This window comes from Pelodiscus sinensis, chromosome 1, assembly GCF_052426305.1.
Source record: "Pelodiscus sinensis isolate ZL-2025 chromosome 1, ASM5242630v1, whole genome shotgun sequence".
NCBI classification, from domain to species: domain Eukaryota; kingdom Metazoa; phylum Chordata; order Testudines; family Trionychidae; genus Pelodiscus; species Pelodiscus sinensis.
In genome coordinates, this window is record NC_143052.1 from 25,376,819 (window position 1) to 25,403,970 (window position 27,152).

Consider the following 27,152-nt stretch of genomic DNA (forward strand, 5'->3'; position numbering starts at 1 on the left):
TGTTGGGGCTTTTCCCTCTGTGTTACTCCTGCAGCAGAGTTTACCAGCTGCTCCTCCCCCCACTAGCCCTGATTTTGCCCCTGCACCGATTCTAACCCTGCCTGTAGTTGCTTCCCTCCCCATCTCCTCTGTTAATCCCTTTTCTCTTTTTAATCCCCTGTAAAGTGTATTCAGCAGAAAGTTGCCCTAGAGGCAGGGCGAAGAGCAGGGGCTTCAGCAGAGCTACTACTGAGCATGCTCAGTGACCCTAAATTCTTCCTCAGTAGCAGCGCGTCAGCGGAGGGGAGTTTTGCAACTCAGCGGCTGCTGAGAGTTTGCGGGGAGACGAGCGAAGGGTCCCGTTTTCGCTTAGTTGAGGAACGCGGCGCTTGGCCGAGGGGGGCACCAGGGGCGCATGGGGAATGCCAGGCGGGCGGTAGCGGCAGGGCTCGTGCTGGGGGCTGGCGTGTGTTATTGTGTTTACAGGCTGTACAGGAGTAGGAGGGCAGCAGGAGCCGCAGCCCGGCCAGCCCAAGACGGTGGTTTGCTGCCTCAGGTCTCCGGGCTTTCTGTCCTTCCCAGCCGTGCCTGGGGGGCACCTTCCAGCCTCCACCCAGGTGAGATGCAGGGGGGAGCAGACTGTCAGCATCCGGCCTCGCTCCCACTAGCAGAGGCTTCGTCTAAAACAGTGGCTGACACGCGCCAGGGGAGTTTTTCAACATTTGTATTGCCGGTGAAATCTAGAGTTTGTAATAGTGACTTTTGGTGTAACAGCACTGCATAAGGCGTTAGCAGAGAGCACAGAGTTGTGTGCTTAGGCGAGTGAGGGGACCCTCTTTTGCGTTATTGGATGTTAGCATTTCTGACTTCCTGGCAGTAATATGTTAACCACCTTTTAGATCTTTACAGTCTAAGTCTTTTTAATAATGATGAGATAAATAACGATGAAAGAAACAGACTGGGACTGAATTTGGACACCAGTAGAAAATGTGTTGGCATTTCTAATGGGAGTCTAGATTTGTCTAACTTCTGTGCAATGGGACTGCATTGGTTTGGTTTCCTTAGCTCTGTTTTTCATGAGAATTTCAGGTTACACTTTTGACATAGTTTGGCACTTCAGCTGTGACTATCTTCCATTTTTATAGTTAAAGTGATGTCACTGTTTTCAATACATAATTGATATTGGTAAAAATGTAGGAAAATAGGCTTCAGAATCAGGCCCTGCCAAAGAGTTAACAGGACCCAAAGTGTCACACTGTTGCTGGCTGCGGAGCTTGACCAAGTGGCTTCCAGTCAAGGCAGCAGGCAGGTACCGGGCAATTTGGAGCCCTTGACTTATGGGGCCAAAGGCAACAGCCTAGTTCCTGAGGCTGGACCTGTTCAGGATAATAGCAATTTAGTGAGAGTGCTACAGGGCAGTATTTGCTGTGAAATCTTTTTAAAGCATGACTATCTGTTTACACTTTCACCAGTACTGCAAAAGTCAGTAGGATTTGTAGCTACTTAGTACTGAAAGTCAGAGGTTTTATTTTGTTTAGGTGGCTAATGCCTTGATTCTGCAACTGGATCTGGATGGCAGACACCTGCTCTTATGTGGAGCCTTTGAAGTCAATGGAGGTCCACCAATTATCAGGAATTCTCCATGGAATTCTAATTGCATGATCAGGGAACCTATATCTGGAGTTAGATGCCTAAGTGACATTTGAAAATTTTAGAATTGTCCAGGACCTTTAAAAAACAAAAACAAAACACCTTTTTCATATTCAATGGCTACCCATTGTGCATAAGGACACGGTAATGAGAAAAAATGCTAACCAGGAGAATCTCCAACAGAACAAAGGATCCTTTCTTGAAGAACAGTGACTGCTTCTGAGTTGAGCCGGTCACTTTCACGAAATCTTAGTATTTAAATTAGAGTATCCCTTCTTTTTTGACAAATCCTTGTCTTCATAAAACTGTATTCCCTGCTCAAGAGCTTCGTTCCTGAACTGGCTGATCACTATCTTTGACATCAATAGTGTTTGCTTTAATGAAAACTAGGTATTACATGATACTTTTGTGTTAAACTGACATAAGCGCAGAGCTCTTCTGTTGGCTAAGTGTCTTCATGAAGAAGAATAACCTTAATGCAGCAGCTGTTGCCTTATCAAAGATCTTTAGTTCCGCTCAGATGCTGCTGGATTATCTTATTCTTTATTCACCATGTTCTTTCCCAATTCTAGTAGGAATGTTACTGGAGATATAAGTAAAAAGGAAACTTTCTACTCTTCTCCCAAGTTGCCCAAATAAGTTGCCACATTCTATGGCAGAAATGGAAGTAGCAGACATTTAAAAAAAAAATCGCCATTGGATAACTGCATTGAATAAGGATCCAATCAGGATGAATAATGCTAATAGAATTATTTCTTTGTGAATTAGCAACATAATTATGTAACCCCATTCTAACTTTTATTTTACTTTCTACACTTTGTAGTTTTGAAACTATGGGGGCTCAAAGTCATGCAACTCAGAATGTTAACATTATTTAAAAAATTTTTTTTAAATTGAATAGAAATCAGAAACTACGTAATAGTTTTACTTAAATCCTCAAATCAGGCTTTCCTCAGATTACATGCTGAAAATTTGGGGCAGATACTTTCTTTTTAAAAATACACACATTGAAATCCTGCTTTAAATGCAAAATAGAAGCCAGCCTTTGCTGGTATTGCGGTGGCTCTGCCATAATATCATAGGTGGATCAGTGAATCTTGGAATTACGTGACCTAGAATTGGCATGCTTTCCATAAGTACATGGCTGTAACATAGCTCTGTAAAAGTTTTGGTTCAGTGAAATGTTTCAGATTTGATTTGAAATAATTTTTAAACCTTGACAGACACGGATCTTCCAAAATCATCCAGTAACCTGGAGGCCCATCATCTACAGAGACTTATTCATTTGCTTGAGTCCACAGATGATCCATTAATTCAAGAACAAGCCTTAGTCACTCTGAGCAACAGTGCTGCCTTCTCTGTAAATCAAGTAAGTAATGTTCTAAAGAAAGCAGTTGTATTTTAAAATGAGTCATCATTGCAGGGGGGTAATTGTGGGATTGAGAACCAGAAACTCCTGTGCTCTAATCCTAAATTGTGATTCTCAGGCAGATCCTAAAAGGTATTTAAGAGCCAGACTCCTGTGGATTTAAAAGGGTGTTAGGCACTCAAATAACTGAGAGGCTTGGGACCAACATGACCTTGTTTAAATTGTTTAATCTCTCAGCTGTAATTTTGGCATCATTACAATGGATATAATAACTACTGGGCTGTTATGAGCATAACTAATGTTGGTACAGAGCTTCATATTTTCAAAGCACTATTACATATGTGCGTTATCACTAACAATTTTATAATGCCAACTGAAGAGTTTGATCTGAGAGGTGCTGTAGACCACTACTGCCATTATCAGACCTTAAATTTGTGACGTCTAACCCCTTTGCTATCAGGGTATTCCTTTGGGAATTCAATATGTCAGATTTCTTTGTGAGATGTATGTTTTCCTGTACCCGCAAAGGGTTATTTCAAGCTTCCACACTTTTGTTGTTGAAGGAGGGTGAGCATCTGTCCCGTTTTTACTGGGACTGCCCTGTATTTAAGCTGTCTCCCAGGTGTCGTCACTTTAAAAAAAAAGTGTGTGCACAAAATGTCCCATATTTGCACGCCCCTGCAGGTCCTTGAGTTCCCCAGTCAGCACAGCTACAGCAGCCTCATATTTGTGGCCACAGTAAAACACATGGTGTGTGGTGTCAGCACCTCTGCCTGAGAGAGAAACCAGGTATGAGTGTCTTCCTTCCCTGTGCACCCTACAGAAGGGGGAAATTCTGCCAGCTTTTCAGGAACATGGGGCTGAAGCCCTGACTCCTCCTGCCTTCTCTATTCCCCCAGCACTGGAACCCCTTTCTTGAGCACACCCATCGTTGGCTGCAGCCCCCTTCCCAGGAGGCCCTCCCCGCAGGGCTGAAGCCTTTTGTGCTGTGGGGCTCAAGCCTGGTTAATGAATGGCCTTCATCCACCACCCCTCATGGTAATCAGCCCAGTTCCCAGGTGGTTCCATCCCGCCCCCCCCCCCTTCTGCCCCCCGCGGTAATTGGCCCTGTTCCCAGGATTTCTCATAATTATAACAATAGTATCTCAATTATTCTCTGGCTTCTAATGAGAAACTAAATTATCGTTTCTTTTGTAAAATCTTTATTCCCTCCTCCCACACACCCATTACAGTGACTGGGATGTCATGAGGTCCTTTTTCATAAAGAGAACTAAAAATGTTGGTGAATTCAGTTTTGGGGAGGAGGAAATAGGATTTTTGGCAGAAGGTTGCTGTTCAAAAATATCAGACTCGGAGGGATAGTCTGTAACTGAAAAAACTGAAAGAATTTTAACTTTGTAAAGATAAGGAAACAAAGCTAAAGTTTTAGAACCTGCTAATCATAACATTCAACCTGATTATGCAAACCTGCATGCTGAAATCTTACTGAATTCAAAGGGGAATTCTGACATGGAGGACTTGAAGGGTTGGGCAAGCTGTCCATTTAAAATTAATGTACACTCATTGTCACTTGTCTGAAACATCTCTCATCTTTCACTAGCCAATTTTGATCACAATTTAGAGAGTTTGCTATTTTCAGATATTAGGCATATTCTAACCTCAAATGTTTAAGCAAGGTACCCACTGATTTCAATGGAAGTAGAGTATCTAAACCAAAATATGACCTGTTGATGACATTTTCTTATGCTAAACAAAAAAACCCCACACAATTGTTTAAGTTGGATTAAGCAAAACATAACTGATGCTTCTTTCCCATTCTAGAAGTGAGCAATCTTAATTCAGATAGTTTTACAAAATTTGAGAATTTTAGGAGTGACGCTGCAGAAACATGTCATATTTGTTCTTATGTTATCTAAGAAAAAATATTTTGAGATAAAGGAAATAGGTTCTATAAATTGGCACCATAATTTTCACAATTAATATAAAGTGTTAAAATTAAACTACTGATATTCTTTGCTTAATTATCAGAAACCAGATCTGGAGGTTTTACTCAGGCAGAATTCCCATTTGACTTAAGATTAGCAATAACATCCTATGTATGTATCTGTTTTTCTTTTAGGATATAATTCGAAATTTGGATGGCCTTTCTATTATTGGAAGGATGCTGTCAGATTCCATTCCTAAAGTTAAAGAAAAAGCACTAAACACACTTAATAACTTGAGTATGAATGTTAAAAATCAAGAAGAGATAAAGGTAAGTGCACTAAAAGGTACCATAACTGGAGCAAAATTGAACAACATAAAGTATGGACAGCTAGGAAATAATAAAAAACCTTTTAAATATAGGTATTGATTAAAAGGAGGATTCACCAACTAGGGATGTAATAGCGTAGTCAATTAACCAATTAAAAAAAAACAACATATAGGTTAATGCTGTAGTCTACATGCATTCCTCCCCCCACCCCCCCACCCCCTGCCCTCGGACAGTAAATCTTTTAGCAGGATGGCCAGATAAAGGTTAATGCTGTAGTCTACATGCATTCCTCCTCCCCCCGCCCTCAGACAGTAAATTTTTTAGGAGGCTGGCCAGATAAAGGTATCTATCACAAAGAGGCAGCAGGGGGAGAGGGAGGGTGGGAAGGGGAGGTGCTGGAGGGAGCCAGCTTTAAAGCTTGTTTCCCCTGCTCCAGCTCTGTGGGAGGGGGCAGGGTCACAGCAGCGGCCAACATTAAAATGTCCAAGAGCCCCCACTGGGGACTCTTGTACATTTCAAAGTTGGAATACCACCGGGAGTCCCGCTGACCCCAGGCTTCATGCTATGTTCCAACTTTGAAATGCACAAGAGCCCCTGCTGGGGCTCTTGTACATTTCAAAGACGGAACGCAGAAATTCTGATGAACTAATCGAATGGTCGATGGAAATCCCATCGACTATTCAATTAGTTAATTAAAATTTAACATCCCTAGTGGCAAGACAACAGAAGCTGCAGTCCTGGCAAGACACACACATCAACTCACTGTACAGCTACTTTGTCATATCTTAATACCACCATCTCTCTGCTTTCTGGTGTTTATCAGAAAGCAGACTCTAAAGCTGCCTAAAGTTGAACCTTGGAAAGACTGAAGGAATGCTGATAAGAACAGGGCAATGCCTCCTCTTTAACTTCTCCATTATTAGAGTTGGAAAATAGGAAAAAATATTTCATGAACATTTTTATTTTTTTTTATTTAAATGTTTTTGTTTACATTTTTTAATCAGGTCTGATTAAGTCATATTGTAGAGTTGGGATTGTTTATGATTCTCTCGTTCTACTGGGTACTCAAATAACCCTGGTAGCAAGAACAAACACTTCTGTTTATAACAGGTCGGGAGAATGTGTCTGATCCTCTCAGACACAGACCAGACGAAAGTGATCCAGGTTTAATTATTGCAACCCTTCCCTAGGAACAATTCCCACTTCCTGAAAAAGCTCCCATTGATACAAAATATGGCAGCCCATTTGCTTAGCAATACAGATTGCTGTTTTACTCCACCCTGCATGGGCTCCCCATTAAATACAGAGTTGAATTCAAACCTATCCCTCTACAACTGTGAACCCTTACAAAAACCTGTGTTCAACTGTAAATGGAAACTGTTGATCAATAAGAAGAGATCAAGGGATTTCTCTGAGCCATACTTGGACTATGAAATCCATTTCCACAAGAGATAAGAATGACCATGTAACTAACCACTTTTGCAACTAAATGCAAAACTCATGTCTTCTGGTTAGCTTTGCCTTCATAAAGTTATCCCATAGATGCACCCTGTCACATATATAAAACTTTATAAGCGATTCAAGTACAGGTACCTCTTGTATTTTGTATGGGGTGGAAATGAAGAGACATTTCTGTTTTTAAATACTGGGGTAGGAAATGTGTAGGTGGGAATAGTATAAATGCCTAGTCTGACAGCCATTCAGTGCCATTGCTTTGGGCCTTTCCAAAAGGTCCTTGTAAATTAATGTAGAGTAGCTGATTTGTGGTGTGTGTGTTTTTGTTTGTTTGGTTGGTTTTTTGTTTAAATCAGAACATCTTGTCTAAAGGTATCTATCAGAAAACTTGAATTTTTTTAAAGATTATTTTTTAAAAATACAAGATGATAGTGTCCCTTAATAGTTTTTGCTAAAATTTTACAAAGTTTATTTAGCTGCTAGTGCCTTACTTAATATTCTTGATGAAAGAAGAGACTGATTATACTTTGTTTTATTTATTTATCCCCTTGCTGATAGAAATCATGATTTATTTTTTGAGTCCTCTTGACTACTGACATTGGGATGTAAATTGTGAACTTCTCTGGCTGGTTAACAATTTGTACATTTAACCATTTCTTTTTCTGTTCTTTAAGGTATACATTTTACAAGTCTGTAAGGAGATTGAGTTATCACCTTTAAATTCTGATCTGCAGCTAGCTGGACTTAGATTATTAACAAATATGTCTGTTACCAATGACTACCACCATATGATGACAAATGCAATTCCATACTTTCTTCATTTGCTCTCAGAAGGCAATGAAAGGACACAGGTACTGTTTACTGTGATATCGTAATATAGTGTAACAAACCAGATACTTAGCTAGTGGGAAGTCCATATAGACCTCACATGCTGCCCTTTAGTTAATTATTATGCGTATATCTGATCCAGGGGACCCCCGTAAAACTCTATGTATCCCCTGTGATCTCTGCCAGTTGGAACCATGAGATTCCGGGATCATACTCGCTATTAGAGACAAAATTCAGAGCCAATCTAGTTGGAGCAGTCCACTGACATCAGAACATCCACTTAAATACTGCAAACTCTTCTTACATAAATAGTTCCATTAATTGATCCGGGCTACTTACATAAGCTAGACCAGTAGTTCCCAACTGCTGGTCCACAAACCAGTGCCAGGCTGTGAATCGCTGGTTGCCGAGGTGTGGTGACTGCTGGAACTGAAGCTGGTTGTTCGTGGCAGCTCTTGGGGCCGTGGCAGGTCAGGGCTGGCCAAAAAAGATTCCCCAACCCTACCATAAGTAAAGAAAACATGGGAACCTTTTGTGTTGGACATAAATTAATATTTTACTTGATCAAACTTCATTTTAGATGAACTAATATGAGAAAGTTAAAGCGCTTAGTCTGTTTAATAATTTAAAGTAATATTTCTTTTCTTACTGATTTAATAAAACTCTTTTCCTTAGCTGCAGCACTAGCAAAATGGCTCAGGCATAATTATGTAACTAATGGCGAGTTTCCATTAGCAACTTGTGGTCCACGGAAAGGTTTGCATTGAGCCAGGTGGGCCATGGGCCAAAAAGTTTGAGAATCACTGGCATAAGGTGTTGAGTGATACTGAGCTGGAAGGCAACATGGTAGGCACACTGGCAATGCATGGCTGGAAGCTGGGGGTTCACGTGGGAGGGAAGTGCTGGGGTTGGGGTGTAGATGGTATTGTGCATAGGTTGGGGTGAAGGTGACAAATTGTTGGGGTTAGGGGCACAATGTAGGAGTTAGGGTGCAGGAGAGGCAGGAGTTAATGGAAAAGGGGATATAGGATGGTGGTGCAGGGGTGGGGAAGTCCATGGCAGCCAAGAGGAGGGGGGGCAGCATAGTACCCGAGGTAGGGGGGGCTGGGGCACCAAGTTAGTCTAGGGTGCCATTTTCCCTAAGGCTGGCTCTGGCTGGGGTACATATTTTGATGGACTGGTAACATTCTATTTGGTAACATGGTTTGCCAAAAGTTTGTGAATGGGTTTGCTGGTCCATGGTATAAAAAAGTTGGGAACCACTGAGCTAGAACATCAGCATTTGACCTTTAATCTAGTAGTATGTGCTTTACAGTGATATGTCAGTGCCACAAGATGGCGCTTCCTGAATAATAGACTCTCAGAAAGACAAGGAAAGAAATGTGCTCCTGATGCTTTTAATGGGAATTGAAAATGCAATATTTAAATAATCTGTGGTTATTACTAACACAAATCTGGATTGCTTTACTTGTAGCAAGTAGTCTCCTGGAACCCGGGAGACTACTTGCAAATACAAGACAAATAGGATTTTTCCCTAAATATCAGATATTCCTTGTATTTATCAAGGCAATAGCTGACTTTGAAGGTAGAGTCCTTTGATTCACAGAGCTACTGTCAAGTACTCTGAATGCCATGCCTCCAATTATGGTGGTTGTTGTAAATCACTGGATTGAGTATCTTTCCTAGTTCATCAACAAGCAGATTTTTCAAATTTCTCCCCTCTGTGACTTCATTCCCAGTAACCTGTTGTTACCAATCAAATTTTCTTGTTCGCTTACCCAGCACACAGCAAGAATCTTATACTGTTTTAGCACTTTCTGCCCATATGATCAGAGCATTGTAGTATTAACTAAATCTTCTTCCTAAATAAGCTGTTTTATTTGTATTTGCGACTGCTCTTCCTTGGCCTGTTACAATATACATTGACTTAGTGAAGATGTTGCACAGCACCTCATTGCAAGTACACACACCTCTCATTTCAAGAATTTATCTTTTTCTTCCCACGTTCTGGTGATTTCATTAGCCCTCTTCTTGTGATGCTAAGGATTCTCAAATCTGCCATTCCACTATAAGATGCTCAGAGCCAAGTATATTAGTGATGTAATAACACTCAATCCTTTCTTGTATAGCTCCCAATGATAGCTCAAATACTGCACCTTAAGAAATGTAGCATACCTGCATCTTCCTCCAAATGTACACAAAAAACACACCATAAAATAATCACTTATATGTACTTGTAAATCATAGATGTAGGCTTAGAAGGACTGTATTTTATCAGAAAAGTCATTAAATGTAGATTTCACTGTATATACACAAACTGTTGCAAAAGTATTTCTAACAATGATAATTTAAATTTACAGATAGGCAAAGTAAGAAAAATACAGCTTGAGAATTTATTTAAGGAAATTTACTTTGTATCTTTTGACAGGTTGACAGTTTTCTGTTTTAATACTTATAAAGCTTTAACTTGTTGAATCTTAATATGTATTGCCACTAATTATTGTTAAGGCTGCAAGTCTGTCAGGGAGGTCACAGTAGTCATGGATAGATACTGTGACTCTGGGATGTCTGCAGCAGCTGGTGAAGTTGACCCCGGTGTCACCCAAGTAGCTGGGTCAGCCACCAGAGCAGTAGCATTGCCAAGAATGGCCCTGAAGCAGCACAGGTGCCCTGGGACATTTTCTCTTTCCTACCTCAAGCACTTGAGATTTTGTTAGGGTATTTATAATGAAAGTCAAGGACAGGTCACAGGATATGAATTTTTGTTTGTCTATGACCTGTCCATGACTCTTCCTAAAAATACCCATGACTAAATCTTAGCCTTCCTTATTGTTTGCCATCCATCATAATTTTACAATTGAATTAATAAAGCAATTAAAGATTAAAAGTAAACATTAAAATTATCTGTCAGAATTATTTAAAAACATAAAAATGTCTGCCAAGCCTGGTTATATAGTGGGAAAGGACAGGAGATCAGAAGTAAGAATCTGGAAGCTTTCCTTGGCAATTCCAGACACTTTAGGTTTTTTTTTTTTTTATTTTAATAGTACAATATTGTAGCAAGACTGTAACTACATATCAGTTACAGAAGAAAACATTTTAAGGTGGGAAATATTTGTTATAGTCACTTCAGCATTAACTGAAGGGCAATTTAGAGCTGTACTGAAGGGTAAGGAGGCACAAATGAGCAAATACAACTTAAGGCCTCCTGAAAAATCTCTCCATCCCTTCTTTATCACCCAAAAAAACTGGACTTTATTACGAATGCTTATTGAAACCAAAATTCACCACACACTAGGGATATGAAGAGTTACCCGGTTCTGGTTAACCGGTGAGGGCTGGAGCAGCTCCCCACTTGTCAAGGGCAGGGAGCTGCTGTAGCTGCCTGCGTGCCACTGCAGACTAGGTTCTCCAGCCTGACTAGAGCAGCCCCTGTTCATAGCAGGCCTGGGCACATTGCAGGCAGGGGCTGCTCTTCCTGGGCTGGAGCACATACACGCCCCACTTCCCTCTCTACAATCGGTTAAACATCATATTTAACTGGTTAACCAATAAAACAGGATTTTACATCCCTACCACACATTAGAATACTCCCCACTGAAGGAGCCTGTCACTCACTCCAGGTCAATAGATATTCTTGATCTCACTGAAGACAACCCTGTCACCAGTTTCTCTAGCAAAATGTATTGGCTAAGAAACTAAAAATGTATTAGCTAAGAAAAACAAATGAGAATTATTGAGAGGAGAAAGCAGGTAAAATACGTAACATAAGTCTAAGTTTGTAGTCCAATTGAAAGCAGAGATGTAATATCTATTAATATTCATCAGACCAGAGATGCAGAATTGCTCACATAGTCCCTTCTTATAGTTGAAAAGTCTGGCAAATGTGCTCAGCTAAGGATGTAAATGGTTAACCGGTAAGCATTAGGTTTACGAGTCAGCCCCACTGAGCTGGAGTAGCCCTGGCCACTTTAGGCCGCTTAGTCAGTGGGATGACAGCCCCAGCTATCGAAGGCATGCTGGCGTGGCGCAGCCCCTATCATACCTGGCTGGTGGGACTCAAGTCCTGGTTGCCCTGCATCTGCTCACTGGAGTGAAAAATATAATGTTAACCAGTTATCAGCTAAAACAGTTATTTACATCTCTATTATCAGCACAGTATGGGCTTTTGCTTGTTGATTACAGGCAGTCCCCGACTTACGTGGATCCGACTTATGTCGGATCCGCACTTACGAACGGGGCTTTTCTCGCCCCGGAGCTCGCGGGCGGCGGGACCGCCCAGAGCGCAGCGGTCCCGCCACCGCGTCCTCCGGGGCGAGAAAAGCTGCTCCGGGTCTCCCTGGTGTGCTGGGGGGGGACTCCCCAGCACAGCAGGGAGACCCAAGCAAAGCCGCACAGGCGGCGGGACCCCCCGCCTCTGCAGCTTTGCTCCTGTCTCCCTGCTGTGCACAGCTAATGCACAGCAAGGAGACAGGAGCCAAGCCGCACAGGCGGGGGACCCCGCCACCTGTGCGGCTTTGCTCCTGTCTCCCTGCTGTGCTGGGACTCCCCCCCAGCATAGCAGGGAGACAGGAGCAAAGCCACAGAGGCGGCGGGACCTCTGCGCCTCCGCCGCTTTGCTCGGGTCTCCCTGGTCTGCTGGGGGAGGAGGGGGCGCAGCTAGTGCGCCCCCCCCCAGCAGACCAGGCTTTTGTTGCGGGATGCCTGGGGTAGAGCAGCTGGGGTGCTGCTGGGTTGGTCCTGCGGGGACCTACCCGGCAGCGCCCCAGCTGTTCTGTCCCAGGAGTCCAGATTCAGCTGCTGCTGAAACTGATCAGCGGCTGATTCCAGGAAGCCAGGGGCAGAGCAACTCTGCCTAGGGCTTCCTGTAGTCAGCCGCTGATCAGTTTCAGCAGCAGCGGCTGAATCTGGAGCCAGTTCCAACTTACATACAAATTCAACTTAAGAACAAACCTATAGTCCCTATCTTGCACGTAACCCGGGGACTGCCTGTACATGCAAAGGAAGTTTGTGGATTTTCCATTATTGAACACAGACCCCTTTGAATAAAAACATTGGCTGGCTAGCGCACTACTTTCCACATCCTAATGACTTAACCAACTAAACAATGGGTACTTAGAGTAGATGCAAATTGTTCTTATCAGCTTCTTGTAGCTTGAACACTCTAATTCACTATTTTCCCCCTTTTTCTGCCCCCCTATTTATTCTTGGATCTGGACTTTTAATACTCCGTTCATCTGAAGAAGTGGGTTGTGCTCATGATACCATCCACATATCTTGTCAGTCTTTAAGGTGTTGCTAGACTATTCATTGTTTAAGTTTTTCCAGTTACAGACTAACTCGGCTCTCCACCGAAGCTTTTGGAGTTACTACAGATAGACATAAGTGTAAATGAGGGCAGAATTTGCTCCTACAGTATTTTTTCTCCTCAGTTGCTTTAGCTACAATTAATTAATTGTTAAAAGCTGACACTTTGCTTATCTTTGTTCAAAAGCAATAAGTCAAGACAATCCTGGTACAAAAGAGTTTGTAGTCAAAGATGCGAAGATAACGGCTTATTGAGAAGCTCAGAGGTGGGGTGGGGAGTGGCTCTTTTCTTACGGTCATCACTGATAAAGTTAATCTTTACGTAAAACTAGGAAGGGTGATAGTGTGGCAAATTCTAATAGGCAAAATAAGCGTGGAAAGTAGGAGAAGGCACTTGCTAAGAAGACAATGAGTATTAAGATTTCTTCCCCTTATTTTAAATATTTTCCATGTCAATGTGTTCCTCATTTTCAGATTCAAGTTCTGAAAGTACTCGTGAACTTATCTGCAAACCCAGTCATGACAAGACATCTTCATAGTGCTCAAGTAAGACTTCTGCCATTTTCAAACTGCTTCAGTACTGAACATTTTAGTACAAAAGTTCATGATGCTCTTGTTAAATCTACCCTTCAAATTGTATGACTTTTAAACAGCTGTATGTTTAATGTTGGAATTTTATTTTGCATAGCCACAGGCTAGGGTAGCTAAAAACATGCAAAGTTATCCTAAGTAGTTTTATATCAAAGATATCACATTCACATATGAAGATTCATGCAAGTGCATGGTTAATGTGTCCACTATATGCCCACTTCCTGTACTATAATGCAGAATGGTTGGTAGTTTGTAGAAGCCCTTGCTTTCCATCCCTCCTCACCAAATAAAGGCATTGGTTGCTGCTCAGATGTGAGACACACACAAGAATATACCCAATTGATAATTTCTCACCTTGGTTCATCTCCAGTAGGAACATATGGCTTCAGAATGTGCTGCAAATCCTTTCAAATGGATCCAGCATTGCAAATTACCCTCACTTTCTCAACAACTGTTGTTTCAACTGTCATAACTCTTGCATTTGCTACCTGTCTCAATTTCAGTATATCCAAAACATCTCTATCCTCATACACAGGTACTGTTTTGATAAGATGACATTTATGAACACAGTACCCTCCAAATGCAGCTCCCAAGGCAAATTACAGATTTGTGAGGCACTGGGCCAAAGCTGATGGGGACTTGTCCCACCACTTTTGCCTGCAGTTCCCCTCAGTGCTCCTGCCAGGAAAAAGCAGTCATGCCACAGGAAATTGCCCCACTCTGCCCATCCAGCATGCCTGTTGTGGAGGAGTTGGGACACTGGGGGCTTCCCCTGCTCCCTGGCAGAAGCGGCAGATGGGAGCAAACCCTCTCCCAAAACCTCACTCCCCGACAGGAATGCTTGGCAGAGAGAGCAGATTGGGGTGCCCATTTTTTCTGCCCCCCACCATCAGTTAATCAGGACCCCTGAGCATGGAGTTGTCGGGGGGACGCCCCTGACGGGGGTTGCGGCCCCCTTTTACTGGCTCGCGTCTTGGTCCAGGCCCTTCTCTCAGGGCATATGCGGTACCCAAAATCCCAAAAGTTTCAGCCCCTCTCTCAGGGCATATACGGTACCCAGGCCTAGTTCTGGGGAAAAAGCCTCTCCTGGCCCGAGTGACTCCCCAGGTGCGGCAAAGGGTGGTAGGGGGACCCAGGCCCTCCCTCTCCACTGGGTCCCGGCCCAGGGCCCTGTGGGCAGGGACTCTAGGTCCTGCCGGCTTGGTGGGGAATCCAGCCGCTACGCACCAAGCTGGATTAGGAAACCTCTGCCGTGGCACCCCCCCTCCCAGCCTGTCCGTCTGGGCGGCGGTCCTTACCGGGGCCGTAGTTGGCAGGGCAGGTGTGCCCGTTACTCCGCGGGGTTGGGGTCGGCTTCACTCCCAAGGTCCCACGCTAGCCTTCAGTTGGATCCAAGCTGCCCCAGGAACACTGAATTTGCAGCCTGGCTCCTCCTAACCTCTAGCTGCTCTCCTCCCTGCTGGGCCACTGCCTGCTTTATATACTGGCCTGGCTGGGAGCATGCCCAGCAGGGCTGTAAGGGCGGGGCCCTTTCAGCCAGCTGGGCCTGGGCTACTCTCAGCCCTTTAGTGTGGGGCTTGTTTGCCCCATCACAGGGTCCCATTGGCCCAGTGGCTATTCTGCCACTGTCCCAAGGTCTCTAATTCATGTAGTATTTTACCTCCCAGCAGCTATCTGTGCCCTCAGCACACAGCTGGTTGCATCCATTTCAGCTATGTGACATTTATTTACAATGTCAACAAATGAAATCTAAACCCCTTCAAACTGGCTTTTATATGTACATTGTTTTACCATCCTCTGACCTTCTCAAAACAATCAGACAACACAACATTTAGGTTTGGCATCCCATTTTAAAACCCCTTCGTGGGAGTCGCAGGCACAAACGACTAATCTGCTGTCCTCCAGATAACATGTCTGTCTTCAGCTCCATTATTAGGATGTAAGCAGCAGGTCAAAGTAAAAAAACAAACAAACAAAAAAGACTGACTTGTTCTTGTTGAGGTTCCATTTCATCTGACCATGTACTGCAGTTTTTTCAAGAGACACTGTAAAGCTAAATGTTTCAGAGGGGTAGCCGAGTTAGTCTATAACTGGAAAAACTTAAACAAGGATGGAGTGTTTCAAGGGCTTTGTCAAAGAAGAGCATTCTTAATCTGAGCACATCATTCTCATCTGTGGAGATGGCATGCAAGGCCCGATTTTCCCCTCAGTTCCTTCGTACCACCCTCAGTCATAGATGGAGCACAATCTCCTCTGTTTCCTTTCTTGTGAATGAGAACAGATTTAATTAATCAGTTATAAATCTTTTGGTTAGAGTTTCTAGGTTCCGTTTTTTTTTTAAACCCTCTTAATGTAAATAGTTTCCCCTCAAACTGTTGAGAAACACCATGGCAAAACTGGGCCTCAAATGGCGCCCTCACTGAGAGACTTCATAACACTAAGGTAGCACCAAGTTAAACCCTGTTTTTAAAAAGAAAAAAAAACAAAAAGAAGAATCAAAACAATACCCGGTTCACCTAGATTTAAGAAATATGACCCAATGCCCATTTCAGATGGCAATGGGTCTTATATTTGATACTTGGTTGAGGTGCATGTCCCTCAAAAATGCATGCATTGTTGCAGCATCACAGCCAGGGCGCGAAAAGACAGGGTGCTCAGATTAAGAATGCTTCTCTTTGATGAAGCCCTTGAGCCCCAAGCAACCAAAAAGAGGAATGCTCAGCAAGAGACCTCTAATAAACAGAAGGAATGTGCAAGTTCTTCCCCTAAATCTCAACCAAGAAAGAATGTCTCCCCAGCCCATTCCCCGCCTCCAAGAATCAGCACTGGAGACAAGTTGGGCATGTCCTGCACCGGCCACCCCCATGCTGCATCAATTGTGGACCCTAAACCAAGAACACGGTAGTCAATAGCACCAAAGCCGTGGATGGACCTGAAACTAGATAACATCATGGTGCCGCCGACACCGTAGGTGCTGAGCCAGACCTTGGCACCAACAAAAGCTAAGGCTCAATCCACGTGGCTACTACTACACTCACCAAGCCCGGAAGTGTTGCCTTCCCCATTGATGCCTCCTCTATCAGCACCTAGGTTACCCGCACTGTGAGAGTCTTCTAATTCTCGGCATTGCTCGTATCACAAACGTTGTACCAACTGACGGCGGCACTGCGGTCTCGATCGCTGCTTCATGAATCTCGCATGCAATGTTCCCCGTCTCCATCACTGACTAGATACCCCTCTGTTTGCTGAGACCACCAGTTCTCTCCTACTGCTCGGAATATGAGGATGACTAGAGGAGTGTGTTTTCCTCTCCAACCAGACTATATAGTCCTTATGACAGACACCATCCACGGTACCATCACCACCCCCTTGTTACTCTGAATGGTGCTATCTCCCTTACTACATAGCATGGTGATCACCAGGCAACAATTGTGTTCCATCACCACATCATTCCATGATGCTGTCCACAGGCCCTTACCACAACCATCTTCTCATAGCCCTCCTCCACCAACAGAGAACCCAGATATCAGAGGGACAGCTGATGTCAGACCATGAACCACACAATCCCTCACCAACAGATGACAAATCGTCCTTTCCTGATGAGGCGGTCATTCCAGATGAAAATGTCCCCAACCGACAACCTGAAACTATTTCATGAGCTTTTCAAAAGGGTTGCTATCAGCCAGGAGATTACTTTGTCCAACATTTCAATGCCATAAAAAGTCTCGCTTCAATTGTAATTTCCAGCCCCACTGTGACAATACTTACCTGCCTTCACCTCATGGGGCATATAGTAGTCACAACTTACATGGTTCCTTAAGCGCGTCTCCACTTTCATTGTCTCCAACGCTGTCTCAGTGTATACCCCAGATAAGCATCACGTACATAGACAGGTGTCCATTACCCTGAAAGTTATCGAGTCATTATGCTGGTGAGCTGACCCAGGGAACCTCCTCATTGGTGTTCCCTTCCACCAGCCACAACCATCTATACAAATTACCATTAAGGCCTCTCTCCTGGGCTATTAGAGTTCTTTGAAGGGGGTCAACAAAGATGTGGACAAGAGGGATCCAGTAGATATAGTGTACTTAGATTTCCAGAAAGCCTTTGACAAGATCCCTCACCAAAGGCTCTTACTTAAATTAAGTTCTCATGGGATTAGGGAAGATCCTTTCATGGACTGAGAATTGGTTAAAAGGAAACAAAGGGTAGGAATAAATGGTACATTTTCAGAATGGAGAAGGGTAACTAGTGGTGTTCCCCAAGGGTCAGTCCTAGGGCCAATCCTATTCAACATTCATAAATGATCTGGAGAAAGGGGTAAACAGTGAGGTGGCAAAGTTTGCAGATGATACTAAACTGCTCAAGGTTGATAAGACTAAAGCAGACTGTGAAGAACTTTGAAAAGATCTCACCAAACTAAGGGTGTGTCTAGACTACAGGGTTTTGTCGACAAAAGTGGACTTTTGTCGACAAAACTAAACCTGCGTCTACACTACCGCTGAGTTCTGTCAACATAACGTCGACAGAACTCAGCAGTTTTGTCGATGCTGGTAAGCCTCATTTTACGAGGAATAACGCCTTTTGTCAACAGAGTTCTGTCGACAGAAGGCATTATTCCATCTAAACTGTCCTTTGCGTCCACACTGTTATGTCGACACAGCAAGCTGCTTTTTTTCGACAGAACTGGATGTAGTCTAGATGCTCTTTGTCGACAGAAGCTTTGTCAACAGTATCTGTCGACAAAACTTCTGTCGACAGAAGCTTTGTCAACAGTATCTGTTGACAAAACTTCTGTCGACAGAACCCTGTAGTCTAGATGTACCCTAAGTGACTGGGCAATAACATGGCAAATGAAATTTATGTGGATAAATGTAAAGTAATGCACATTGGAAAAAATAACCCCAACTATATATATAATATGATGGGGGCTAAGTTAGCTACAACTAATCAGGAAAGAGATCTTGGAGTCATCGTGGATAGTTCTCTGAAGACGTCGGTGCAGTGTGCAGCGGCAGTCAAAAAAGCAAACAGGATGTTAGGAATTATTAAAAAAGGTATAGCGAATAAGATGGAGAATATCTTATTGCCCTTACATAAATCCATGGTATGCCTACACATGGAATACTGCGTACAGATGTGGTCACCTCATCTCAAAAAAGAGATACTGGCATTAGAAAAGGTTCAGAGAAGGGCAACTAAAATGATTAGGGGTATGGAATGGGTCCTGTATGAGGAGAGATTAAAGAGACTGGGACTTTTCAGGTTGGAAAAGAGGAGACTAAGGGGGGGATATGATAGAGGTATATAAAATCATGAGTGGTGTGGAGAAAGTGAATAAGGAAAAGTTATTTACTTGTTCCCATAATATAAGAAGTAGGGGCCACCAAATGAAACTAATGGGTAGCAGGTTTAAAACAAATAAAAGGAAGTTCTTCTTCACACAGTGCATAGTCAATCTGTGGAACTCTTTGCCTGAGGGGGTTGTTAAGGCTAGGACTATAACAGGATTTAAAAGAGAATTAGATAAATTCATGGAGGTTACGTCCATAAATGGCTATTAGCCACTATGGGTAAGGAATGGTGTCCCTAGCCTCTATTTGTCAGAGGATGGAGATGGATGGCAGGAGAGAGATCACTTGTTCGAGTCACTCCCTCTGGGACACCTGGCATTGGGCACTGTCGACAGACAGGGTGCTGGGCTGGATGGACCTTTGGTCTGACCCATTCTGACCATCTGACCCATTCAGTATGGCCATTCTTATGGGCAGGAGAGCACATATGTACCATCACTGTGCTCAGGGCAAATGGACAACCCAATGTCACCACCATGTTCTATATCTGTCACCAGGATGGTGCCTGTTCTTCATCCTTTTGTGCAGAGGCCTTGTGCCTATGGAACTGGTGTATTAATAGCTTCAACCTCGTTGCATTGTACCTCCTGTGGATCAGCAATACAACAGTGGACACTGTTAGCACTTTACAACAGACTATGAATAGGAGAGCCACACAGAAGTCATACAGAACATATTTTTTCACTGGGGATTTCCAACAGTAGTTCTCTTCGTGACTTACTGGAATGCCTAATGTCCCTAGTACTGCTCCAGAACAGGAATAGGACCAGACTCGCTAGGGGACGCTTTCCTAATCATGTGGCATGTGCCCTTCTGTTACACATTCCCTCCAATACCCCTCATTCCAAGGGTCATCAGAAAGATCCTGTCAGACAATGCCCGAGTTATCCTGCTATCCCCAGCGTGGCCCAGACAGACTTGGTTTCCCTATCTCTAATGTCTCGTTGACCTCCTTACACCCTTCCGATTTGCCTGGACCTCCTGTCTCAGAAGGCAGGTGCCCTCCTCCATCCTCAACCAGAAACACTGCATCTCACTGCATGGTTTCTTTCTGGTTGTCGTGAGTATTTCCTCTCCTCTTCTAAGTAGTGAGGGAAGTGTTACTTCAGACTCAACGACAGACTACCCACAATACTTACCCGCACAAGTGGAAATGTTTCACAACATGGTGCCATGGGAGGGGTACCCAACCAGCCTTTGTTTCCCAAAATGCCATCCTTGATTATATTATGTATTTCAAGCACAGGGCCTAGCACTCGCCTCTCTTAGAGTACATCTTGCTGCTATGACAACCTTTCACCCTCCAATAAATGGCTTTTCATTATGTGCATACCCGGTCAATAAGGCATTTCTCAAAGGATTACAAAATCTTTAGACCCTTGGCCCCCATGTGGAACCTGGAACTGTTTCTTGACTCATTACCCAGACTGCTGGTCGAATCCTTAGCCACATGTTCGCTCTCACTATTAACAGTGAAAACAGTATTCCTAGTGGCAATAACATCAGACACACAAGTTAGTGAGATTGCGGCCCTGACAGCATCTCCACCTTGCACAATGTGCCACAAAGACAGAGTGGTCTTCCGACCACACCCTACTCTCTACCCAAAGTTTGCACAGAATTCCATGTCAATGAGCCCGTTGTCCTCCCTATGTTCTACCCGAAGTCTCATAAGTCCTGTGAGGAGGCAGTGTTACATACCTTGGACATACGCAGAGCGCTGTCCTTTTACACTGACTGAACACAGCCTTTCTGCAGCTCAAACTCTATTTTCTCAATTGTGGAATGCTCTCTGGGACCACTTACCATCCCACTTGGGGCTGAAGCAGAAATCTGAGAAACTTAGTTTAGTGATGGCCCCTATTGTTTGAGGCTCCAGGCAGTTGCCCTACTTGCTACTCCCTAATGCCAACCCTGACTTTTCTATGTAGAAAACCAGTTGTTGTGGCAGAGATGGACCATGGAGTTTTTATAGCATTTTGTGGGGGCCTCAAAGAAAAAGATTGAGAACCCTTGATTTAAATGACATCACATTGGCAGGATGGATAAACATGCACTGCCATTGCCCATTCTGTGTCTTGTCTATGGATAAGCATACTTCATTGCAGGTTTTTCAGTCCAGTATCTTTTGCTAGTCCTGCAAATTAGGATAGTGGGATGTAATTGTGATTACATCTTTAGGCTAAGTTTTTGAAAATGAAATTAAAAAATTAACTGTATTTGGTCTTGCCCCTGAAATTTTGCCTGAATCAGTATTTGAATGGCCACAGTTTGGGTACATCTAGACTGCAAGCTTCTTTTGAAAGAGAGCATCCACACCTCAAAACTGGATTGAAAAAGCGATCTGCTTTTTCGAAGGAGCGTCCAGACTGCATTGACACTTTCTCGAAAGACAGACCTGATTGTTATTCACAGAATGGCCACCAGGGCACCTGTGCTTTTTTTGATTGCCTCATCTTTCGAAAAATGTCCTTGTTTTGCATCCACGCATGCCTTTTTTCAAAAGAGCTCTTTCGAAAAAGGTGTTCTTCCTCATAATTTGAGGTTTACCAATGTGAAAAAAAACCCTGCGTTCTTTCAATTTAATTTCAAAAGAACACGATTGCAGTGTGGACACAATGAAGTTTTTTTGAAAGGGCTGTTTTGTCGAAAAAAACAATGTAGTCTAGACATACCCATGCTTATTATTGTACCAAAATTGTATCTTTAGCCTGTCTGCACTTTAAAATACTTGACAAACTTTGAGGCAATTAAAATACCATTAGAAATAAAAGCAGTATTCCAGCTTTTAAAAATGAAAAAGGGAATTTTCCAATCGCATTCTAGAGATTCAGAGAACAAAGCATGTGTCAGGCTGCAAAACATAAACTAGTGTTTTATAAAAGGAAAAATGTGCAAGTCTGACATGTTTTTAAAGCACATAGTAGCTGTAATGACTGCCGGTATAAATAGGGTTTCTGTTTGAGTTGGAAGTTGTCTGGTATGTAGCTCAATTTTTATTTATTTAAAGAAAACATTTGTTTTTGAGGGGGGTTTACATGAAGAATTCACACATTTAATTCTCAACTGATGATTAAGAATGACTTTCATGTATTTAATGTCATAGGCACCATCATTGCTGTCACTTTTTGACAACGGCATAAACAAAGATATTCTGCTTCGAGTCTTGACTTTTGCTGCAAATTTGAATGAGAATATGAAAAATGAAGAGGGCATCATTACCCAAGATCGATACAGTGAAGATTCAATTTTTTTTCTGCTTTCTGGGCATTCTACCCAATATGCTCAGAAACTGTTAGGTTTATTGCATCACCAGGATAAAGAAGTGAAAGGACAAGCTGCCAAAATAATAACACTGCAAAGAGGAGATATTCAGAGCCCTAATCCTCTGCTCTTATTTTGCTGAGCATCATTACATTACTGTCAGCAAGACAGCTTACAATGCATTTAAAACAAGGTTAGAGATTTTTTCAGAGTAATGTAAAACAATGGTCTCTCACTTTGGGGTGTGGAAATATTTACACTTCAAACAAAAAGTAATCCATGAAACAATGAACTAAACCTTTAAAAGAATGAACATTAAAGAGACCTGTTAATGTTGCAAACAGCACACTCATTTATCATGCAGGTGTGAACATTCACTCTAGGCTGTAATGTGTCAGATTTACAGCATTTAATGTAACTTTAAATAAAGGTTAGATTACTTACATTTTGCTAATGTAATTCTATTAAGTTTACATTATACTTGAAATAAAATATTGGACTATTTAATAAGAAATTAATCCCTACATTATTGTTTGGGAGAGAGCATAATTAAATTATATAAACATCTTTTGAAGGAAATTAGAAATAATTTTAATGAGTAGCTTATAAAGTTTATATTACCCTCTAATTGCAAAGTGTATCCACTCAAAAAACAAATGCAGATACTGTATTTGAATATAGACTGTAGAATATATAGTAGAAGACAACTTGTACTGAAACAAGGTTGCTAAAAATCCCTAAGCAAAAAATTATAGCTTTAGTTGTGCCTCTATAGTTAAGGTTGCACCACAAGCACAAGTACTGTTTAAAGGTCAGTCCTTCTAAATCCTTTAAAATCAACATGCTTAGCTAGATTCCTCTGAAATTTGGTATGCTTTGACTAGTTTGGCCTTTAGCAGTGAAGAACATGGCTATTGATGTGGAGCTATAAACCCCAGGAAAAATTTACCAATTTTCAAAAAGCGTCTAGGGGCTTTTCTTTTTTTTTTTTAAACACAGAGCTAAGCTAGGGCTTTTGTGATGTGGATCAAAATAGTCTCAATTGGATGAGTTTTACACAACCTACTAAATCTTGGGGGGAGGGGAGAACACACTCCCAAATAGTATTGAAGAACTTCTATTTGCAGTGCAAATCCATGGATATGGAAAACCAGCCAGAAGGTTTCTATTCCTGCCATTTTATATGCTTTATAGCTCAATTCTTGTAACTGCTCTAAAATGTGAAAGGTGATTTAAATGGCTTCAAAATTTGGTGTGCTTATGGGGACACAATTAGTGATCCAAACTTGTAGTAATGTGACCAAGGGGTTCCTGAGTTACAGACTCTGTTCCCTCAATAACTACCTTTTGCTGCCTGATATTGTTAAACTGAAGTCCTAATGACTGGATGACTCACAGACCTAATTAAAATTGATGACTATGCACTCAGCCTTCAATTAATATAGTCAAGGATAAGTAAATCAAAACCGCCAACAACCCCTACCCCAGATGTACCTGGCATTGGCCACCACTGTCAGCAGACAAAAATACAGAGCTATGTGGACCTTTTATCTGACCCAATATAACTATTCTTGTGAATTTAGCATCCAGTGCGCACACAGAAGCCAAACAAAACAAAACAAAACAAACAAAATCTATACCCTTCAAGTCAGACTTGTGTTTTAGAGTAACTAATAATCCTGTAAGTAATATAGCAACTTTTTACAATTAAATGTGAGGGGAAATTACAATCTTCCTGACATCAATAGGCTTTATTTTGTAAATCAGTATAGCAATTTAATACAGATGCATTTAGCCAAGTTTTACAATACTGCATATATTTTGTAATTCCACAGCATGCTTAGTAAAACCATACGGAAGCTATGAAAAGTCTTCCATAACTCATGCTCGAGACAGTGCCATCAGTGTCTCTGCTTATTTAAAGGGGGAAGGGAGGCTGAATCATGACTTTAAATAAAAGCATGAGTTTATGTACTGCATTTGATATGGAAAACCAATCTCAAAACAATAGTAATATTCAGACCTATGATAAAGAGTAACTTTAATACAATGAAAGCACAGATTCTGGCCAGCAGTAATAGTTTTGCATTAGTGTTGCAAATCTTAAGTAATACATCTTTTTAGAAAGGCACATTTCTTTAGAATCATTTTTAAACTCTTCTTTAGTTTGTCATTAAATTAAAACATAAAGGCATTGAGCAAAATCGGTATTTTACTTTAAACATGCTTTTGCAACAGCTGGAAGACTCCATCTCAGAAAATCAAATATAAAAATTTTAAAATAAAACAAGTATATTGATTTTTTTTAGTTGATGGAAAAAGTTGAAATTACAAGGCATTTATCAATTAATGCCTTGTGCATTAGCCAGTGTTTAAATGACCTCTCAATATGCCATTCAGTTTATAAGCAACTGTGCTGTGATCAAGCAAGTATACAATTTTTAATCTCTGAAATTAGTGAACCTGGAGACTAAAAATCCAGTACAAATTTTTAAAAAGCTTCATAACCCGATAATGAAATGATCTTTTCATTATTTCCTAATACAAATCAGAACAAGGCTTGTAAAGGATTGCCACATTTTAAAAAAATTATTCAAGTCCATCCTCATTTGTGTTCAAGTCTCGTGATTCTCCATGCTGCAAGATAAAGAAATCCTCAGGTTTCAAGCCATATCGTTCAAGGGCTTCATTCAGTTTAACTGGAGGATCCAAGTAATACTGAGGATATAGAGTAAAAAAAAAAAAAGAGATAAATGCCAACATTAGATAAAAGATGGCTTTCAAACTTGACACAAACTGGTTCCTATTTTCTGAGATTAAGTGAACATGAGAGTTTGGAGCTTACTGGAGTGGTTTGTTAATTACTTAACACCCCCACTGAAATTATACCCATTAATAACAGATAATGTTTACAATAGTAGCTAAATATGCATCGGATACTAAAAGTCAATACTACCTCACACCCTATTGGATAAAAGTTCTTAAATAAACCAGGATGAGGTCACTCGTGAGATTGGACTATGAAAAAAGTTAAGTACTTGAGGAAGTGGTGTTGGTGATTTAGTACAATGCACCTTCTTTCCAAATTTTAGTAAAATGCATTCCCTGACATATCATTTACAAAAAGACTTATCTCCCACATTTTAAGGTGGAGTTTAATTGCTCAAGCAAGCAAATTATTTCAGTTCTATATTCTGTGAAAATGCAGTATTAGATTTTTAAAAAGAAATTTTGATAATATGAACTCTCAATCTGAAAAGTCTGAGAGGGTAGCCCTGTTAGTCTGTAACTTTAAAAACAATGGGCAGTCCCGTGGCAACTTAGAGCCTAATAAATGTATTGGGTCATGAGCTTTTATGAAGTGAGTTTTACCCACAAAAACTCATGACCTAACAAGTTAGCCTCTAAGGTGCCACAGGAGTGCTCTTTGCCTGAATCTATACTTATGCACACAGCATTTCTAGGCAATGCTATCTTGCACACAAAGCAAAGCATGTAAAAAAAGCATAGTAGAGAAAATTCAACTTGTATTTAGAATAATGAAAAAAGCACTTCTTTTATCTTGGAAACTCAAGACTATTCAGGCCTGGAAGCAAAAGGCTGTATCTTTGATAACTGTGTTTACATATGTTGCAGCCTTAATTCACTATCCAGGCTGTTAGTTACAAGATAAAATGCATCTAGATGTTGTAACAATTTCCCCTTAACTACAGTTTTAGAAACAGGGGCGATATATGAACAATATATTAGAAACTTGTTTATTAAATATTGAGCAAAAACAGGATATGAGCATGAAAATGTAGTTGTCAATAAAGCGTACCCCCAAAAAAATTGTAAAAGGAACTGTTAATTTTCTGGGCTTCGTCTCAGTGTCTTTCTTGACTCATTTGTCATGAATTCTATAACCTGCATGACTTACCTCTTTGGTCATTCACTACATAAGCAGTCTCATGTCAGGTTGATGCTAACCCAGTACCACAAATCAGAGGCTAAGACCTGCTCTTTTAACATGTAATGCTGATCTCTCCTGATAAGAATATTATGCCTGCCCCCTTTTCAGTGCACCAGTTCTGCTGCCAGTGGAGCAAGTATTCCAAAATTGCCCGCAAAACAAAAACTCCTGATGTACTGATATTTTTTCACTGCCTTTTTATCCTGAGTCCTTGATAACATCTACAAGAAATTAAGTTCAAGATATAAAATTGAACTAGTTTTTGTTTTAAAATATTGTAAAATTTAGTTTTAACTAAATATATGGTAAGTTTATAACTCTGAGCTGAAGATAATGAGTTTATGATGTTTGTTATGAGAGGATTAAGCTTAATTACTGTTTCCATACTTAGGAAGTTTGAATGTATTTCTAATTAGTCCAAACTCACCTCATTTGCTAAAGCAAAGGTTCCCCAGTGAATTGCTACAGACTTCTTTGTCTGAACATCAATATGAATTCTTACAGCTTCTTCAGGATTCACATGCTGGTATTTCATAAACCACCTAACAAACACAAAATAACTTACATATTTAATGTAACCTTTTACATTTAAGATACCTGTTCTTTATTATGGTTTATAAATAAGTGGCAAGAAGACTTAAGTTATTCTCATTTGGTCAAAAAGGAAGGTCTATAACTGAATAAGTTAGAAATTGTAGAAATCTTATTTGCTAGACATGCCAGTAGCATTCCATCAACTAACTACAACAGATGTATACAACAGTACTCACATCTACAGAATTTGGAGGGCTATGAGTTCTGTTTTTTTAATTGGCATTCTTTATAGTCATGAGAAGTTTTCCCAATGTCTTCATCTTAAAGATTTATGGGCCAGCTGCTCTGAAGAAAGTTCATGTTAATGCCACCATAATCAATAAGTATGCAGAATTACATGATATATTTGTCCAGTCCCAGTGGACATGTTCCATAAATCATCACTTAGCAGGACAGTATTGAATAAATACTTTGCTTGTTACTGTAGGTGCAGTCTTTTGAGTGAAATGTCGGACCGGTGTCTAGAGCATCAAAATTACATTGATTCATCTTATAGGATTTGCTATAATTATGGGCCGGTGTCAAAAATATTACTAGTGTAGGGATCAGTGACAG

At 41.4% G+C, this 27,152-nt stretch overlaps 2 protein-coding genes across 6 annotated transcripts in view; one reads left to right on the plus strand and one right to left on the minus strand.

Moving 5' to 3' along the window:
* The first annotated feature begins 146 nt into the window (after positions 1 to 146).
* ARMC10 (armadillo repeat containing 10) lies at positions 147 to 24,805 on the plus strand. Its single transcript, XM_006137534.5, has 6 exons — positions 147 to 596; positions 2,853 to 2,998; positions 5,118 to 5,252; positions 7,382 to 7,558; positions 13,317 to 13,388; positions 21,894 to 24,805. Exons 1-6 carry the CDS (start codon positions 395 to 397, stop codon positions 22,191 to 22,193), a joined length of 1,032 nt encoding a protein of 343 aa, XP_006137596.3. The 5' UTR covers positions 147 to 394; the 3' UTR covers positions 22,194 to 24,805.
* NAPEPLD (N-acyl phosphatidylethanolamine phospholipase D) overlaps positions 23,026 to 27,152 on the minus strand; it is a 51,206-nt gene continuing 47,079 nt past the window's right edge. For 4 of the 5 annotated variants that reach the window (XM_006137533.4, XM_006137532.5, XM_025178704.3 and 1 more), the window contains 2 exons: positions 26,431 to 26,545; positions 23,026 to 24,769 (listed from right to left, as the gene is read on the minus strand). In XM_006137533.4, the coding sequence (XP_006137595.3) occupies positions 24,641 to 24,769; positions 26,431 to 26,545 (244 nt within the window). In that variant the 3' untranslated portion in view covers positions 23,026 to 24,640. Of the gene's footprint in view, positions 24,770 to 24,812; positions 26,225 to 26,430; positions 26,546 to 27,152 lie in introns of those variants that run through there. The other variant, XM_075926784.2, reaches the window with a different exon arrangement.